Genomic DNA, 14,632 nt, shown 5'->3' with positions numbered 1-14,632 from the left:
CTCACCACATACAAGGCTTTCATCCGCAGCTCAATGGAATACTGTTCCCCCCTCTGGTCCGGTGCTCCTGCCTCACACCTAGCTCGGCTTCACGCTGTTGAAACCAAAGCTTTCAGAATCATTGGAATCTCCTGCGATGAAGCTAACTCCGAGGGCCTTTCACTCACTCACCGCAGTCAGGTTGGTGGTCTTTCTGTCTTCTACCGACTCCTCTCCGGCCTTGCTCCCCCAGCTCTCTCTGTGCTCTGTCCCCCAAACGTTCCTGCAGGTCGCACAAGACCTGCCAGCAACCCTCTTATGGTTAAACTGCCAAAATCTATGCTCTCTGCTCACCTTGACTCTCAATCCCCTTTTCTCCCACCTCTGGAACAAACTCCCCCACTCCCTTCAATGCCACTCCTCCCTCCAGGTCTTTAAAACAGCTGTTCACCACCATCTCTTATCTTCCCCCATCAAAAACCTTGATCTTTTCTACCCCTGCTAATTCACCCCAGATCCACTTTTTTGAAATTCCAACTTCTTTCCTGGAAGTCCTTGCAGTGTCCATATGTTTTATACCTCTCCCACCTCCCCCCCAAGCCCTCTCCCTCCCACAGTTCTCTCGATGTCCCTGCTCTCAAATGTTGTGTTTGTGTCCTTCCCCCTCTCTCCCCATCTTGTCTTCCGCTCCCCTTATTTTGTGTTTTATGTGTCGGTTTGACTTTTTGTGTGATTAATGTTAGCTCTTTCATGAGCCTCGATCTTGTAACCAAAAAGAAAACAAAACAAAACTGTGATCCGAGAAACGGTGTCCACTAGCACTCGCATGCTGTTTGCAAATGAATGAATAACATGTTCTGACGTTTATCTGCTGTGCATATCTGCACAGTTCTCAACCTTTCCAATCTATCTCATTTGTTGATATCCTTTTCATTGAAGGGAACATTTTATTTCCATTGGAAGAGGATAAGTCTGTAAAACGAATGGTGAAGTGGCCCACCACCACTTCCGAAATTTGTCGTGAAACTCTGCAAGGAGTTCAATTTGAAAAAGCCATTTCCTGTGACCAATATAAGTGTCTGCTTGATGCATTGTCCCCCTCTGTGTTGGGTGCATGTGGTCAGCAAGCCTTGGAATTGAAGGACATTAGAGTGGTTACACTGGGTTGACTTAATTTGATTCTGGACATGTTTTCGTTCGCCTACATGATAGATGAGGAGGTGTGGGCGATGTAAAAACATACGTGCTTGTAGTCAAAAAATTTTTTTTGTACTGGCCAATTGACAACAAGGACAGGCATACTTAGGCCTATTGCCAAATGTCTAGATAAAAATTGCTTTCACAGTTGAATTTGTATATACAGTTTAAGAAAAAAGCTGTGGAGCCTGTCTCTTCTTTGACTGCTCGTAATATAGCATTGAAGTTTAAATGCCATTTTATAGAACAATGCCAAATTTAATCAGATTATCATGCAGTTGTTGTTGTTTATTTTGAATCTGGCATTTTACTTTCAATTCCTGTTTTGGTAATCGTGTGAAAAGAAAAATGAATTTAACACTCTTGATGGCTGTACTACTGGCAAGTGATATTAGCGATACATTGGTATCATGGCACCCTGTTTCAGGCCATCTCCTTATGGCTCGTCTAAAGCATTGACATGCTACCATTTCTCTGATTGTGGCATACGCCTCTAATGAGGTCTCTGCAGGTGCAGGGAAAGACGCATTCGACGAGCAATTAGTCTCCCTTGTATTTATCGGTCTCCCCCATGACCAACTTTTGATTTGTGGCAACCTGAGCGCATCCTCTGCCACAGATCGTACAGGATTCAAAAGTGATATTGGGAACTATGAATCTGGCTTTATGAACAACATCTCTCTTCGTATGATCTCTCTCTGCTCCTCCCATATCCTTTCCGTTATGGGTTTTTGTTTCAGAAGAAGAGATATCAGAAGGAGAGACACACAGATTCACCTGGATCTCCAACGATGCTTACACCCATAAAGAACTGGATCACGCGCTACCTCAATCAAATCTTATCGGGCTTTTAGGGGAGCTGAAGCTCCGGAAAACACTGACCACAGATGAGTTGTGGCTGATATATCATCGTCGAGCAAGGCCTGGGCGACGCTTATGTGGTAGTTCTAGTTTGTGACCCATAGCTGTCTACTCTATATAGCATCTCCATCCAGAACTCTCTCAGATGAGATTGAGGAGTCCTGGCGTCTTTTCTGTGGCACAAACCTCTCTACAGCGTCCGAGACAGTCGGATTTACGAGACGATGGAAATGATCCTGGTGGTTGTCCGATACCCTGGTGATTGTTGATATGGTGAGGCAAGCATGACTTCAAGGAAACATTCCAGAAAGAAGGCACGTGAGAAAGTTTTATATTGGGCGAAGGCTAGGAAAGACATTGATTCTTTGCATCCAGGCACCTGGCCAATGAAGCTGAGGAAGGTATTTAACAAAATGACCTTAGATATGCCTTTTGGTAAATCCAGCACGTGTGTTGGTTTGAATTCAAATAAAACTAAAAGCAGCATGCCGATCATGAAGGCAAGCAGGACACTGTGCCACACCAATGAGGAAACCCTCAGCTACTGAAAATAACATTTTGAGCAGGCTTTTAGCTTCCGCCCTGATCCACACTGCCCCAACTTGGAGGAAGAGGCCCCCATAGCTGGCGATGACATCACCGTGTGTGTGGATCTGTCATGCCTGTCTGAGGCCTGTCGTGCAGTGAGTAAACTCAAATATGATCAAGCCGCTGGGTGTGCACCCCCAGAACTGCTGAAATGCACTGAGACTCAAATCTGTGAGGTTCTACACTACCTTTTCATAAATGTCAGGAATTCTGGGCATGTTTTAGCAGAGTGGAGGAATGGCATAATCATCCCCATCTACAAAGGCAAAGTCTCCCCGCTCTAACTGCAGTAGTTATCACCCGACCACCTTGTTCTCAGTCCCTGGGAATGTATTTGTGTACGTTCTTCTGAATCGTATTCACCCCCTCCTGCTACAACGGAGATGCTCTCAGCAATCTGGTTTCACCCAGTTTTCCAAATGTGATGTCAATGCCACATCCTTGGAGTCGTCTGATGGTATGACCAAGTCTCAAACAGAACCATTTGTGAGATCACTAGACTTAGCACTACTCGCTGTTTGGGACATGTCCGCCTCTTAAGTGAACATGTACTGGGCTACTGGCCTATAATCTCCCTGGAATTTGCCATGAGCGCTACCACAGTCAACGACCCAATCAAACCTGGTGCCATCCTTGAGGATGCCCAAGACTCTCTTGGTTGCACCAGTGCGCCAATGAGATTGGCCTGAGCCCATGTGAATGTTGGCAGAAGGTGGAAGACTGACAGTTGTCGGGGTCGCTGCAACCCTTAGTTGGGCATGTGGATTGACCGCAGTAGAAGTAGAAGTAGTTTTAGATTGTGTTTTAGTGTGCCTTTTGCAAGCAACGCCATTGATGCTAATGTTGATTCTTGCAGGTTCAGCATTGGCTGCAACGGTTTGCAAGAAAATCACTGGGCGCCTGACGAGTGCCATCAGTAAACAGGAGGATGTTTCTGTCCAGTTGGAGGCCTTGGACATCATGGGAGATATGCTGAGCAGGTGGAGACTTGTCATAACCGAGGCCATGTTTGCCTTCCTTGTGTTAAATTTGACAGTCAGTTTTTATGTAATTTATTTGACATTATACACATACCCTTGTCCAACATGGGGGTTAGGTTCTTGGAAACCAGCACATTTGGCAAAACTGTGTTGCTCAAGCTTAAGACCTTATGGGCAAATGGGGTTGGAGAAATGCAGCTGCAGAACGTAATATACGGGCAAATAGTTTTTGTTTTTATTTTTTGTTAATAAAAATCTCAGAGGGAATTCAGACTGTGAGGTACAAAGTAGTTGGGGAGTAGCACTGTGATAAGATATCAAATTATCTTCATTGTTTGGGGAAGGGAGTGTGGTTGATAATACATTGTGACTCGTAATACGATATAGCCTTTGGTACAATGGGGAGTTTACAGTCGATTACCTTTTTATAATATAAAATCAAAAAACGCAGGGGAGTTGAGGAAACCTGACATATTTCTCAAGGTATTCCCCTACTGCATATACATGCTTGCCGCATCAATGTGATAGCACCTTGATGCCACCTGGCTAGGAATATTTTGGTTGGCCACATAGTCACTTCAGGACATGTGCTACGATGTCATAATTCGTAAAACTTAAAACCACCCAGATATTCTGTGAGTGGTCCAAAGAGATGAAAATCACAAAGTGACAAATTTGGGATTTATTGAGGTTGATCTTGAAATTCCCCAAACTATTTCTGCACGAGTAGTAATGATTATTATTTCCCATCTGTGGAGCATTATCATGCAGTGAAGTTATGCCCTGAGACGGCACATCTGACCGTCTGCGAATTGCTTGGGGCAGAAAAGGAGAGAGAGGTTGGTGGGTGAAAGGATGATTTGGGATTGGAGAAAAACGAGTTGAGCAACCTGTCTACATATATATATATATGAATATATATATATATGAATATATATATATATATATATATATATATATATATATATATATATATATATATATATATATATATGTATGTATGTATGTATGTATGTATATATATATATATATATATATATATATATATATATATATATATATATATATATTGGGACCTATATATATATATATGGAGACAGGTTGCTCAACTCGTTTTTTCTCCAATCCCAAATCATCCTTTCTACATGTCTACATGAGCAACCTGTCTACATAAAAAAAACACCGTTTAGAGGCCATTTTTGACATGACGGAAGGAACCTGTCTCCATGACGGAAGATATTGATTATATCCAAAACTTCGTACTGGACCACTTCCAGAAATGAATGTTCGAATGCTGAAGCGTAGGTCCACTAGGGGAGAGCATTACTACACAGTGTTGTTGATATATTGAAAAATGCATGAAAAAGGAGGCAGGTGCTCAGATTTGTATGTGTTAAGAACACATATTTTGAATTTGTACTGCCTATTGTTTTGTTTTTTTGCGTGGGAAGGCCTGATCTTGAAGACTTGTTGGGTTAACTGTCCATTAGTTGATATGCCACAGAATGTGGGTACTTCTTGAGATTGAATGTAATATTCCAGGAGCTGAATAGGTTCCTGGAATATGTAAGCTCAAAAGATGAAGAATTGCGCTTTGTCCTGCCATCTACAACAAGTCCACTTGCTTAGTAACATGAGGATGCATTTGTTCAGCAGGCTGGGCAGCCTCCTGGTGAGCTTCCACCAGTCCATCCTGACTTGCCTGCTGCCGCAGCTAACAAGCCCTCGCCTTGCCGTCCGAAAGCGTGCGATCATCGCGCTTGGTCACCTTGTCATGGTTTGCAGTCACAGCCTCTTTGCTGAGCTCATGGAACACCTGCTCACTGAATTAGCACGCAATGAAACCACCTCAACCACGCGGACATACATACAGTGCATCGCCGCAATCAGCCGGCAGGCTGGCCACCGTGTCGGTATGCAGCCCACTATGTGTTACTCACTCTGAACACGAGTACTTCCAAACGTTTTATTGTCTTGTGTGCACGTTTCCTTCACTGTTTGTATGTCATCAACAAAAGTGTCATTAAAATGCCACCTTATCTATTACCATACTCCTGTTCTCCACTTGCAATTGGAGGCAACTGAGATTGGTGGTGGTGGTAATAGTCAGAGAGATAGACTATATGAAGGGAGCATCCCGGTATCTATTAACACAATCTGCAGAGAAATATGAACACCAATTAGCACATGCATGTACAGTTACAGCCTCTTCCACCAATCCATCCTGGTGGAAGTCTTCAAAGAAACTTGGAAGACATGTATCGTGGTCTTCCAAGTTTCTGCTTTTCTTTTATAGATCCCCAGTTTTACCTGTTTTTGTAATAGTATGAACGAAATAAATTGCGAAATAACTTTTTGGTACAATTTGCACATCTTAGCAAGTTTGTAAACTGTTTAACAAGATGACGTCTTGGGTAGGGTGAAGGGGGTGATTATAGGTTTGGCACTATTTAGTATAACCAACTCTCAGTTTGAGACTGTCTGCTACATAAACGTTATTTCCATCCACATGACTGGCTGATTGATGTACATTTTGATTTAATGAATTACCTTTGTACTGTTTTATGTCCATATGGAAGTATTATTGTGCTGCACTTTGTTTACTTTCCTAATGACTTCACTACACTCTTTATGGTTTTTGTATTCTCCATAAATAATGACTATTGGCATTGTTTTACTTTACCTATTGATATGGTGTTTTATATGTTGGTTTCAATCAAATTTGAGTGTGTTCCAGTTTCAGAACCATTTCACTTTGAGAACATGGTACAGGATCGTAACTGGTTCTCAAACCAGGAGTTGTTGTTGTTGTTGTTGTTGTTGTATTGCCTTGGACAGTTCTCTTGAAATGGAGACAGCTGATTGATCTCCGAGCAGCGACCCAGAGATCCCCCACATCAAGGAAGGTGTATCCCCGCCTTCACAAAGTCGGGGCCACAACAGACAGGAACAGAAAGACAGACAGAGACAAAGGGCTGGTCCATTTTATTTGGTAATAGCAAATACCACCTGTCGCTTTACTGAAGGGAATAATACTAGGGAATACTTAAGGGAATATATATATATATATATATTGTTGCGGTTTTAGAACCGTCACTTGTGTAAATACTTGTAAATAATTCTCATCGTTAAAAGGTCAAAGGTAGCACCCATAATTAGGCCACAGCAACACGTAGGTCACCTTAGAAATCCCAGTTATTTCATTATTATGTGTTTCAGATAAGGCCGTGTTCCCAATAGTTGAATCTGCGTTGCATCAATTAAATAAGAATAGGTCCCAATCCATTCCGGCCATTTTGCCAACCTCTCTCTCCCAATTCTGTTACGCACCTTGGTTAGCGTTCGCTCAGGCGCTGCCATTAACCACGCGGTCAAGCTCGAGGAAGAAGGGGGCGGAGCGCCCAGGACAAGGTGTGGCCCTGTCAACCAGCCATCAAAGGCAGAGCCGGTAAGCCCTTACCAGCCAACCAGGGCTGAGGTGAGCTCGCTGGCGGGCGTGGTTTCCAAGCGCGCGGATTGATCTGAAAGCGCGTTATATAAGCGCGAGCGCCAAGCCCTTTTACGGACTGCGCAGGGGCCCGTCGTTATTGAAGGACTGGAGGATATACGCGCTTTGCAAACAGACTCCTTTCGAAAGAACTGCGCACAACGGACTCGTTGGGAGAGAGGGCTGATAACGAACTTGTGGGTATAGGCGCTTATTGAAAGGACTGATCCAAGAGCGCACATTTGCGAAGGACTTCCCCCCCCCCCCCGCCAAATGTAAGGTCTGGTCGCGCCAACGATACGCAGAGCTGCCTGCCGGGTTTCGCCTGCGGAACCGGAGTCTGGACGGGGGTCGATTGGAGCCTGGGACATCTGCCTGGACCTTCCACCCTACCCACTGCAATCCCGTGTGAGTGTGTATGTTTGTCTGGGGTCGTTAAGTTAAGACTGTATAGTTAAGCCTGCCCTGTGTCCTGCTTCTTCTTCTTCTTCCTTGTATATTCCTTTCGTTTCCTCTTCTTCTTGATTGTAAATAAATTCACCTTGTTATTTATTGGTTTTTCCCTAATCAGATCGCCTCCGTCCTTTCTTTCCATTGAGTACCTGTGGCACGATCGCAACCGCTCAGAATCGGGTTAGTCATTTGTTAACGGCTCGGATCGCAGACTGCTAACCGCTCGGCATTTACCATCACGTCCGTGGTTCGAGCTGGAGTTATTTCCCTGCTCGCGGTCGGTGTTGGTAATTAGGTATTTGGGACCCAAATAGACCAATCACCCTACCCAAGACCGACCGGGAGGGGCGTTGTGGCTTCCAGGACTCGGGACGGCCAGCTTAAAAGGACAAGGGGATTAACCCCCCCCTTGATAGGGGGAGAGCCGAACCCTGAATCCGTAACAATATATATATATATAATATATAAATATATATATATTGTTACTGTCGCGGTTAAGATGTTATTTTGACCGAGCGGTGGTGTATTACCGCGACCTAACAGTTCCCCCGATTCTTCCCCAACTCACCCGATTCACCCCCAACTTTGGCCGTATCGCACCGCAGCTGCCCAATCTGGAAAACTCTAAAACGACCGAATGCAAAGAGGAAAAGGAATAAGACGAGAAGACGGACAGAAGAGTAATGGGATTTATTATACACACAAGCAAAAAGAAAGCAGTCACGTTTATTTACAGACGAGATTAGATACACAGTGCAACGCTAGCTTACCTACAGTCTTAATTAACCCAGGGACAGAACAAACAAAAGACAGACTCACACGGGGAATGATGACAGGAATTGGCTGGAAGCAGAGGATGGCTTGGAGTTGTATTGTGCAGCACGATCGGCGCGTTTAGCAGCCGCCGTTCCTTCGCGGCCCTGCTCAAAACCACCGTCCAGGCCCCAAGCGGCTGTTGAGTGTTGTTGCTGCTGTGGCCGCCGCTGCTGCTGCTGCTGTGGACGTCGCGTGCTTTTCCAGGATTACAACAGGCTTTGTGCTTTCTGGGATGTCCTCTCCTTGGATGTTCTCTATGTTCTCTTGGTCCAATCACTCCTCACCACCGACAACTCAACGCAACCAACGCAACCACTGACCACCACAACGCAACCACTGACGACCAAAACCACACAACTCAGTTCTGCTTCTTGGACCCTCTCTCTTCTCAACGGCTTGGGCTCCCTTTTTGTCTGCCGGTAAAAGCTCATCTCCTTTTGGACACGCCCTGCCTTGGGTTATATAGGCCCCGCCCCTCAACCTTTGCGAACCTCCCCGATCGCTCTTCCTCCGCCCTCTCTAGCCAAACCCCTGGCTCATGGTTGGTCGAGTGGGGCTGGCTCACTCCTCCCCTCTATGACGAGGTGGAGACATGCCTTTCTTCTCCGACCCTGCCTCGTGGTCAATGGCGGTAATTGGAGCGGAGGTAGTTTCTAATCGACGAAAAGGGGGAATGGAGGTTTTGGGAATGGGAATGAAGGGAATCTATCTCTTTCACTTGGTGCAATGGAGTACTTCTATTAATGGGAGACACAGCCTTACCCTAAAACACAGAATAAGATATAACTATCGAACAGGGGTATTCTATTATTGGCTGACGTGTATGCTTGTGGACTAATTATGGGGCGCCCTTTGACCTTTACACAGCTCCGGAGGCAGGGGGCGCAGAATAACCAATAATAATAATTCACACAATCAAAAAAATATACAGTCCTCATATCCGCAACAATATATATATTGTTACGGACAGGGCTAGGATGTTGTTTGCCGAGCGGATGGCCGCCGCGCCCGAACAGTTACCCCGACTAACCCGATTCCTGAACGTTGGCCAAAATCGCGCCACAGATATTCAATGGGGAAAAGACTAAAGCGAAGGATGTGAAGAAGAAGAAGAAGACAGAAGTAGGGAATACGGATATAATTTATTTGCTATTTACAACCAAAAGAAACCAAGGAAGAAGGAAGGATAATAAAATAATTTACAGAAGAAATCAGAGACACAGCGAAAATCGCTAGCTTATCTATGCAGTCTTAACCCAGGACAGAACAAACAAAACGGACTCACACAGGGAATTGCAGAGTGGATTGGCTGGAAGGAGGTGGGTGGCTGGAGGGGGAGGAAGGCACGGAGCTGGCTGGAGCTTGATCCCACCCGGGACGTCGGGCTGGACCTCGACGGCCGCCGATGCCACCGATCCTGTCGTGTGCGCGGGGTAACGGGTCGGAGCTGCTTGGTGGAGCCAACGCTGCTGGTGGGGGGTCTGGCGTGACGGGTTCTCTCTCCCTCTCACAAAGTCCAGGACTCTTTGTCTTTGCTTCGCTTCGCCCCTTCTCTCCTCTCTCTTTCTTAGTCCAACCCAGTCCAACAACTTCCTCTCTTGCTTAGTCCAACTCTTTAATCCAACTCTTCCTCTCTTGCTTAGTCCAACAACAACTTCCTCTCTTGCTTTCGCGCGCGCTCTATATAGCGCCCCAGGCGATCAAGCCGCTGGTGTCCAGGACACGCCCATCGGTCAGCTCGCCTCGGCCCTGATTGGTCGGCATGGCCCTCTGGCTCCGCCCTTGATGACGATGGGCGGGCACGCCCAGGAGTCGGCAGCTCCTCCCCCTTCTCCGAGCCGACCTCGTGGCGAATGGAGTCGCGGAGGGAACAGTTGGCAATTGTTGGAAGGGGAAGGTGAAGGGAATCTACTCTTATTTCACTTGGTGCAATGGAGTATTTCAATTAATGGAAGACACAGCCTTACACTAATACACATAATAAGGATATAACTATTGAACAGGGATATATGGTGTCCTTCGTGTATGCTTTATGGAATTAACTACGGGAACGCCCTTTGACCTTTATACACAGACTGGAGGCAGGAGAGTCCATAATAAAGCAATAATAAAAAAAACACAATAAAAAAAACACAATCCTTATATCCACAACACTGCACCCTCCTCTTCTTAGGCACGTCCCGGGCCTCTTACCTTAACTTTTAGTGTGGCACGTAGGTGTAGTTCCATCTACATTTAACCTGACCCTGAGTGCGACAGTTTTAAAACATAAATAAATATGTCCCGCTGCTCCATTGCACCCTACCTAACAGACTCACGCCCACAGCTAACCGAATTGCGGAATGGTCTTCAAACTATACATTTACGGTGGGGGCGCATTATTTACAATGACTCTACTTTATTTACAAAACGCAACCCAGGACCTGTGATCGTTCTTTTTGGGGGGGGGGGGAGACAGTCTGCTCTGCATCGACGCACCATGAAGCACCCAAAAACGCACCAATGCACCCTCAAGCACCAATCTGTGCACAGTCACCACAGTTCAATAAAAAATAAACCGACAAACCCTGCTGGTGGTCTCTTGCTCTTCGGCTCCCTCTGCTGGCTATTGCTCTCTTCCAGTTGTTGTCATCTTCTTTCCTGGCGGCCTATTTGCAATAAAATTTGCACAAAACATGTCCATTTTTATTTATTTATTTATGGCCCACAGGGCCGACAATGTGTGGTTCACCTGTGCGCCATAGGTGCCCTGTGACCAAGGTCCGCCAGCAAGATCTCGGGCCCTCATGGCCGGTTCCAGCAGAGGGGCCATGCCCCAACCCATGGGGTCCATCAGTGGTGCTCAGGCACAGACATGTGGTCCATAAGGTGGTGCATCGATGCAGACAGCTGTGGTTGCGAGAGTTTCGGGCGCCCAATGGCGGACTCACGCACGCTCCCAGTGGCGCACAGTCCTCATGTGGGAGACAAAAGGGGGAAAAGACAGATGAGCGAGGGGTAAGATCTCAAGGGTACACATCAAACAAGGCAATGCAAGGCGAAGTGCGTACGGAGAGCGAAGTGAGAAAGCTCGTCCTACTGTACGTCACCCCCCCCGTCACATACTCTACCCTTGCCCTTACCCCATATTTACAAAATCTACACCTTTACAAATTCGTCACTACTGTCACGTCTCCCCATATCTCTTCTATACCAAATTCGTCACCACAATCCCACTAATCAAAATTTGCCATCACCTAATTCATCATCAATCCTCATAAGGAGGCAGAGATGGAACACCAGCACAATGTCACACCCACATCATGATGCGTCTCACATTCCAAACATTTGCATCAATAAAAATAATAAAAACAACCTGGCATGGTGTGGAGTACCATCGTTACCTCAGGTGAGTGGATGTAGATGGTGCAAGGAGATTTTCATCCTAACTACTTTCTAAATGACATTAACACACTTTACACTACCCGGGGTCTTTCCCTGCCAATCCATTGGCCAACTTACACTATGGGTTCTAAAAACCAATTCCCATTGACCAAACTGTGGTGCTTCTCAATTTGGGGTCTCACTCCCCCGATTCATCTCCCTGTGCCCTTGCACAATTTCCGGGCTGGGTCGTGCAGCTCTCCCAGCAGGTCTACCCACCTGCACACCTCCACCACTGTAGTTGCCACCCGAGCTTACCTAGCTCCTCACCCAAACCTATCTAACTGGGGAAGGCCCCTCCTGGCTCTGTCACCCCTCGGTGACCTCTGGCACTGGGCTACCCGGGTCCGTCCTCCGGATCCTCGGGCCCCATCCACAACAACTCTACCGGCTCCCAGAGCCCACCTGCGGCCTCACCTGGCCGACATCCTAACAGTGGCGTTGTGTCAACCAACTACACACACTAACAGGCTACACGCCCAGCCATTTCCACAACACTAATGCACCAATCACAACACTCCTGTGCAACTACCCGCACCACAGATGCCAATATCCAACCACAATTTACCTGTACCCTCTACCTAACTCTTACACTACCCTCCCCGGGTATTCGTGATGGGGGTCCATCCTTCCCCCATTCACACCTTCGCACCATCCACTCCACTCCACAGTTTCCACCATACTCACTCCACGACCATCCATTCCAATACTCCATATACTCCAGACCATTTATTCCATACACCTGTTCTCCATTCACCTGTTGTTGCACACCTGTGCAATCACACCTCGTGCCACCTGCACCCTCCTTCCTCCCTGGACCATTTGGTCAACACAACGCACAATCACCTTCTCTCACTCATACACTGCTCCATCCACCTGTTCAGTTGCACACCTGTGCAATCACAATACTACTCACAATCACAATCAGTTACTCATACCCTGCTCAATACACTTCCAATCCTCAAACACACGGCATCATCTGAACTACCTGGTGCCCTCCTAACTTGGTGCTCCCCGTCTTCCCTTTAAACTAAGCACATACCACGTCATTATCATCCAAACTAATCTACCTGCATCCCCACTACAGGTATCATTGTCACTACCTAACCTTAACGTTACCTAAGGTCATCTTCTCTAAGTCCCTACACACGATATCCTAACCCTCCCGGGCTAGTTTTCACTGCCATAAACCCCATAAAACTAGTGCTCCTTTGCCCCCGCTGTGAGAGATGGCAGAGTTGCCATCCCACCACATCGGGCATCTTTTACTATCAATTTTGCTCGTCCAAATTCAACAAATCAAAAATTTGCCAATCTGCCAATCACTCTACCATTACCAATCATCACTCTGCCAATCCTTTGCCAATCATCAAATTTTGTTTTTCTAATTTCGGGTCCAAAACACTATCCTCATCACACGTCTACTCACTTGAGCCTCTCGGTGCGCCAATTCGTTTCCAAAGCTCTGCTTCGTAAAGCCGAGCAATGGATGCGGGTGGTTCGTTGCCAGCGGATGGGTCCGTCCGGCATTCGGTGCAGGGAAGGCGGTCTTCTCGGCCCGAGATTCCACGAATGCCGGGTCCGTCCGGCATTCGGTGCAGGGAAGGCGGTCTTCTCGGCCCGAGATTCCACGCACCATCGGGGCACGGGACCGTCCGATGCCCCAATCTCGGCCGGCCGGAGCGCGGCAACCACAAGGGGTCGCTGTGTCGGCCCTTCCAACCGGACCGCCCGCTCCGCCTGGCGGAGCTCGGACGCGACCGTTCCGAGCGAGGCCCAGCGTGGATCGGATCCCCGCTGGTCCTCGCGGCACGCGAAGCCCGGCACGCACCGAGGCCCGATTCGGCTAAACATCATTCTAACCGCTAACCCGGTTAGCGTCGATGCTCCATTCGCATGCTTACACCCCGCAGCCCGTTCCTTGCTCATACATCCAGCCGTCTCCATGCTCTTTGTCATTGCACCTTCACTGACACACCCAGGTACACTCATTCCGCTTAGACTTGGTCACACACCTGACCGCCGCACACCTTTGCACACACTCGTCGTTCGCACACCTCACCAACACACCTCTTCGCGCCCCCTCCTCGGTCACCTCCTCTGTGACAACCACAGGTGTGCTCTCACTTGCACACCCAACCATGTGCCTCACTACTAACTCTAGCGTGCATTCCCATACACACACTACCATTCCAGGTGTGCATCCTTCCATTCCAGGTGTACATCCTCTCTCACCTGCCACAACCAACTCACGCTCCGTGTCACTCTTACCACTTTCACCACCACTCTTGACAGCGCACTCTTTCCTCATGCACTCCTCTGTTACACACCTTTCTCGCGCATCCTCTTGCGCACACTCTCCCGTTACACCCTCCGTAACACTCACCACAGTTGTGCACTCTTTCGTTACATCCTCTGTAACACACCCCACTCCGCGCTTCCATGTGCCTCCTCGCATACGCGCTACGACCAACTCACTCTCGACAGCACACTCACTCCTCGGCGCGCACTTTTTCCTCACACACCCCAGAGTCGGACATTCTCACACACCTCCTCTCTCGTACTCCGTACCTGTCGCACACTTCACCAACGGCCTCTCACGAACACGCGGATCCAAAGCAACCCCCAAGCCGACTGAAGCTCCCCTCACACCATATACATTTCCGTGTATATCGCCACTCACCTCGGCACTTCGTCTCCGCACCTCCCTCGCCACCTGCAAACTCTTTATTTGGTTAGTGAGCATATCATCATGATTTGAGCACCGACCTTGTACATATTCCATCACCTCCTCCTTTATCTCGCTCTTAGTTTCCCTCCGTCTCTTCTTAATTTCACTCACCCCTCT

At 47.4% G+C, this 14,632-nt stretch overlaps 1 protein-coding gene across 2 annotated transcripts in view; it reads left to right on the top strand.

Moving 5' to 3' along the window:
* LOC137439854 (cullin-associated NEDD8-dissociated protein 1) overlaps window positions 1–14,632 on the top strand; it is a 125,859-nt gene that overhangs the window by 31,590 nt on the left and 79,637 nt on the right. The window contains exons 4-5 of one of the 2 annotated variants that reach the window (XM_068136026.2): window positions 3,482–3,605; window positions 5,262–5,518. In XM_068136026.2, the coding sequence (XP_067992127.1) occupies window positions 3,482–3,605; window positions 5,262–5,518 (381 nt within the window). Of the gene's footprint in view, window positions 1–3,481; window positions 3,606–5,258; window positions 5,519–14,632 lie in introns of both variants that reach the window. The other variant, XM_068136017.1, reaches the window with a different exon arrangement.

This window comes from Myxine glutinosa, chromosome 1 (genome assembly GCF_964187855.1).
Source record: "Myxine glutinosa chromosome 1, kmMyxGlut1.1, whole genome shotgun sequence".
NCBI lineage: Eukaryota > Metazoa > Chordata > Myxini > Myxiniformes > Myxinidae > Myxine > Myxine glutinosa.
The sequence above is the reverse complement of the archived record's forward strand: the minus strand, read 5'-3'. Positions and strand labels throughout refer to the sequence as shown.